General features: G+C 40.7%; 1 protein-coding gene across 1 annotated transcript in view; it reads left to right on the top strand.

Annotated features, from left to right (window-relative positions):
* clasrp (CLK4-associating serine/arginine rich protein) overlaps positions 1-3,857 on the top strand; it is a gene marked incomplete at its 5' end in the record, with an annotated part of 14,708 nt that extends 10,851 nt beyond the window's left edge. Inside the window, 4 exons of the mRNA XM_010772047.1 lie at positions 1,454-1,562; positions 1,642-1,727; positions 1,911-1,935; positions 3,151-3,857. Of these exons, the coding sequence (XP_010770349.1) occupies positions 1,454-1,562; positions 1,642-1,727; positions 1,911-1,935; positions 3,151-3,193 (263 nt within the window). The remainder of the gene's footprint in view (positions 1-1,453; positions 1,563-1,641; positions 1,728-1,910; positions 1,936-3,150) is intronic.
* Between the last annotated feature and the right edge of the window lie 232 nt (positions 3,858-4,089).

The following is a 4,089-nucleotide window of genomic DNA, read 5'->3' as shown; positions in this document are numbered from 1 at the left end:
GTTAAATAAAAATGAGACAATGAAAAACGATTGAATAAGGCAAGTATAAAAGCGATTAATCGTTCTTACGTTACACATAGTCAATACTTGAATAACTGGGTCGTTATTCAGAGACTTTCGCCCTTTTCAACACACCTATTCTCCGTCTCGCGTCCCCGTCCGTCCGTCTCTCCTCGTCCGGAACGCTATCTGTAAAACGTACTATTCATTGAGTTGAGAAGTTAGGCTGAAATCAAGGTGGAACTCTATTAAGTGTCCGATGATTAGAGGACGATGATAAAAATGAATCATGTTCGTTCGACACTCATGAATATGGTGTTAATGTTGTTGCATAACCCGTTGTCTGTCAAACATACTTGCCAACCTTTAGACCTCAGAAATCGGGAGCATTTCAAAATGCAAAATTGGGGGGGGTGCTAGTGGATCGCCGAAGCTGTTAGATTAACATTAACATGCTTATTGTAGTTGTAAGTGCACTGCCTTGCTGCCTGTAGCACCGTCCTTGATGGAGCATATGTGTGGGCTGGACCTGTATTTTACAGGAAAGGAGTGAGCAGAGATTAGAGTAGTTGTCGATTCTTGTTCGGTTTTCTGTGAATATCTGCCTCACCCTCTCAGACTTTGAGTTGTGCGCGCTACTAAAGAGACGTGTTACCATGGAAACCAAACAATGGTGTAGCTGTATTAAAGTCCGAGTGGAAACAGTCGTGTGTAAATCTGATTTTCTCAGAAATCGGGAGAAATGCGGGAGAAATATGACCCCGGGAGGAAACCGGGAGAGGGCAATGAAATCGGGAGTCTCCCGCGAAAATCAAGAGGGTTGACAAGTATGTTGTCAACTAACCATTCAGAAACGTCCTGCTGCAACCGAGATGTTTGCACCTCCACCAAAACCTCCGCTGCTTCAGGGTCAGTTTCTGGATCAAATTGATAATATGCTTGAACACATGCATTGCTCTGAGATGACATGTTTATTCCGCACTCGTAATCACAGCAAACATGGTAACGTGACTCTCGCCGGCTCATGCCCCCCTCTTCTGGTCAGCTGCTGCGCAGAATTTTCAAACACAGGCTTGGAATAGAGCGAAAATGAGCGAAACGAGGCATGGCTAAAAAATGATCTGTTTGGTATTTTGAAAAATAAAATGTATAAATGTACCTTTTATATAGGTATGGTCATACACTATATCATTTAAATATAGCATGATAGGTCTCTTTTGTCTAGTTTCTGAACAGATATGAAGAGCTGTGAGCTCTGAGTGCTAAGAACTAACGGCTGTGTTGTTTTTCTGGGGCTCTCATTGAAGATGACGTCAACGGCTCCGCCTACACTGCGTTACTATAGATACTACCCCAGTTCCTAAACTGTAATGGAAATGCGCCATAAAGTGAGCCAGTCCTAACGAGGCCTAACCATGCCGAGCGAGGCAGTGTAGTGGAAATGCGCCATAAGTCTTTAGGCTGAAACACACTGTTATCCTGCGTCTCTCCTCATGGCTGTGTTTTTTTCTGCAGGAGCGAGAGGGAGAGCTACGAGCCATGGCACGCAAGATACGGATGAAGTAAGAACCTGTGTGTGTGTGAACGGGCGGTTTGGTATGTGTGTGTTGCAACTGTCTGACCCAGAGGCTCTGTGTTCAGGGAGCGAGAGAGACGTGAGAAGGAGAGGGACGAATGGGAGAGACAGTACGGGCGTCAGAGCCACTCGCCTTCCCCTTCCAAACATGGTGAGACACAAACAGCCATATGTATCTGATAATAATTTGGTTTAGTGCCTTGTTTATAGAAGAAACGATCAGCTAAGCCTCTGTCGGATTTTCTACTGTCAGTTTCTGCTCTGACAGTTTTATGGGCTGTAATACGTTCTGCCATGCGTTGTTTTCACGGTGTCTTGTCCTCTGTCCCTGCAGGCCGAGAGCACAGCTCACACAGAAGGTATGCGAGAAGCCGCAGCAATCCCAGCTCCGATGAAGCAGAATGAATTATGGGAGTCTTTCACGTTAATGCACATTCACTTATCCCAAGGCTCATCACCGTGCCTTTTTATATGCAACACTAATGCTACTTGGCTTTTTCTTCACTCAGATCAAATCAGTGTGTAAGGTGTTAAGAGAGAAACTGGAGCAATTCTTCAGTAAAAGTGAATTCCTGAGTCAAAGAAAATACCTCAAATGATTCACTGCAATTAATTTCACCCTTCATCAGAACTTCAGCTCATTCCTTAGTATTATTTTATGAATCACATTAAGATATGTCAGTTTCAAAGAAGACCTCAAGTAGACCGGACTCCATGTTAAAGTCAGTGAAGGAAAAAGAAAATTCATTTTGGAATTTAAACATTCTTAAAGAATCCATAAACTTATTTGAAATGTCTACTAAAATAAAAAATATAATTTTGACTTAAAGGTGGGTTAGGTAAGTTTGAGAAACCGGCTCGAGATACACTTTTTGTTATATTCCATGGAATGCTCTTAACATCCCGATAGCAATGAATATCTGAAGTGCTTTGACAAAAAATCCATAAAACATGTCCTCTGTGGAAGCCGTAGTGCTGTAAAAAGCACGACCAATCATTTTAGCCGGCCCGGCTAAAGTAACCGGATGGCCTACCTGCCTGTCAGCCTTCCATCTGTGCACAAACTCATCTCGTGCCCTCATTGGTCATGTGCGCGTTCGTGTGTGTTGGAGGAGGGGCTCTGTAAGGAAGTGGCAGATTTTTTCTGGTTGTGTACTTTCAAATTCTAGCGCACTCAAGCTGGTTTCTCCAAAATTACCTACCCCACCTTTAAACGGAAATTGTACTTCAGTAAATCTTAATTTCATTAAAGCCACAATATCTGGATCTTCACATATAAACTAAAGCGATCCCCAACCAGGTTCAGTTCCCAAACTGACCCGTTTTTATACTCCGTAACACCAAGCAAGTCAGTCTAAATGATTGATGTTTATTGACGCTGCTAAAGGCTTTTTTATATCAGCAACGTTTGTCTTTATATTAGATTATGATCAGTTGATTAAAAAAAAAAATGCTTCTTTTTGAAACTTTAAGACTTTTAGGACAAGAAATATACACTTACACATTTCTGTATGATGTTAGTCAGATTGAGCTTCTCTCACTTTTGTACTTATTGTTATTTTATCTTTTTACAGGAGGTCTCGGTCCCGGTCACAAAGTCCACCCTACCGATACTGAGCGGAGGGAACATGGACGCCTCCTACAGTCCCTTCAGTACACATATTCTAACAAACGGCCAACAAACGTGAAAAGATGGAGTGGTCATGATACCAACCTTTACTTGAACACTCTGTCCTCTGGTATGTGTCCACAGATATAATATTTGGACTGTGATACCTTTTACTTTCAGTTATCAAAGCCAATTGGTTCAGCGGAACAGAGTTTGATCTGCCCTTTTCATTTTTGATTCAACTTGTAAAAAGTCTTCAGCTTTAATAAATGAGTTTCTTCTTCTGCATGCTCCTTTCTTCTTTCTCTGCCTGAACAGTTCTCAACTCGTCTGGAGTTGTTGATTTGTATTTCAATGTACATAATAAGCAACATCTCACCTTTTCACCTCACATCGTCTCCACGTCAGCCTTAATTTTTATTTCTTCGACAAGCTCACACTACAGAACATTTTAACAACCTCTCAAGAGCCGATGTACAGGATATTTATACTTATCCATTTAAAACGTCTTTATTAAAGGAAACAAACTCCCTGTATAAAGTCAAACTTTATCCAGCACTCCTTTTATACTCTGTCCTCTGCTAACCGGTTTACAGAAGCATATAGCCTTTTGGTTTTCAGCAAAATGGAATGTAAAATATGGAACAATAAATAAAACTCACTTTGAAACTATTTGTTCATTTCCCTTTTTTTCCTATTCGAAATCTTAGTTTTTTTTTTGTAAAGCTTGTACCGAAAGAAATAATATATTTTTAGGATTAGTAAGTTATTTTGGTTTTGTATACCTTATATATTTTAGCATACGTTGGTCATAATTGTTTTATTATCCCGGGACTACTTTGCTCAATACATTTGTTGAACAACAAGCAGCTAATATCTTATTTGTATCCGCAGCTAACGGATA

Source organism: Notothenia coriiceps, unplaced genomic scaffold (assembly GCF_000735185.1).
Source record: "Notothenia coriiceps isolate Sejong01 unplaced genomic scaffold, NC01 NC01_scaffold00010889, whole genome shotgun sequence".
NCBI lineage: Eukaryota > Metazoa > Chordata > Actinopteri > Perciformes > Nototheniidae > Notothenia > Notothenia coriiceps.
This window is presented reverse-complemented; position numbering and strand designations above follow the sequence as displayed.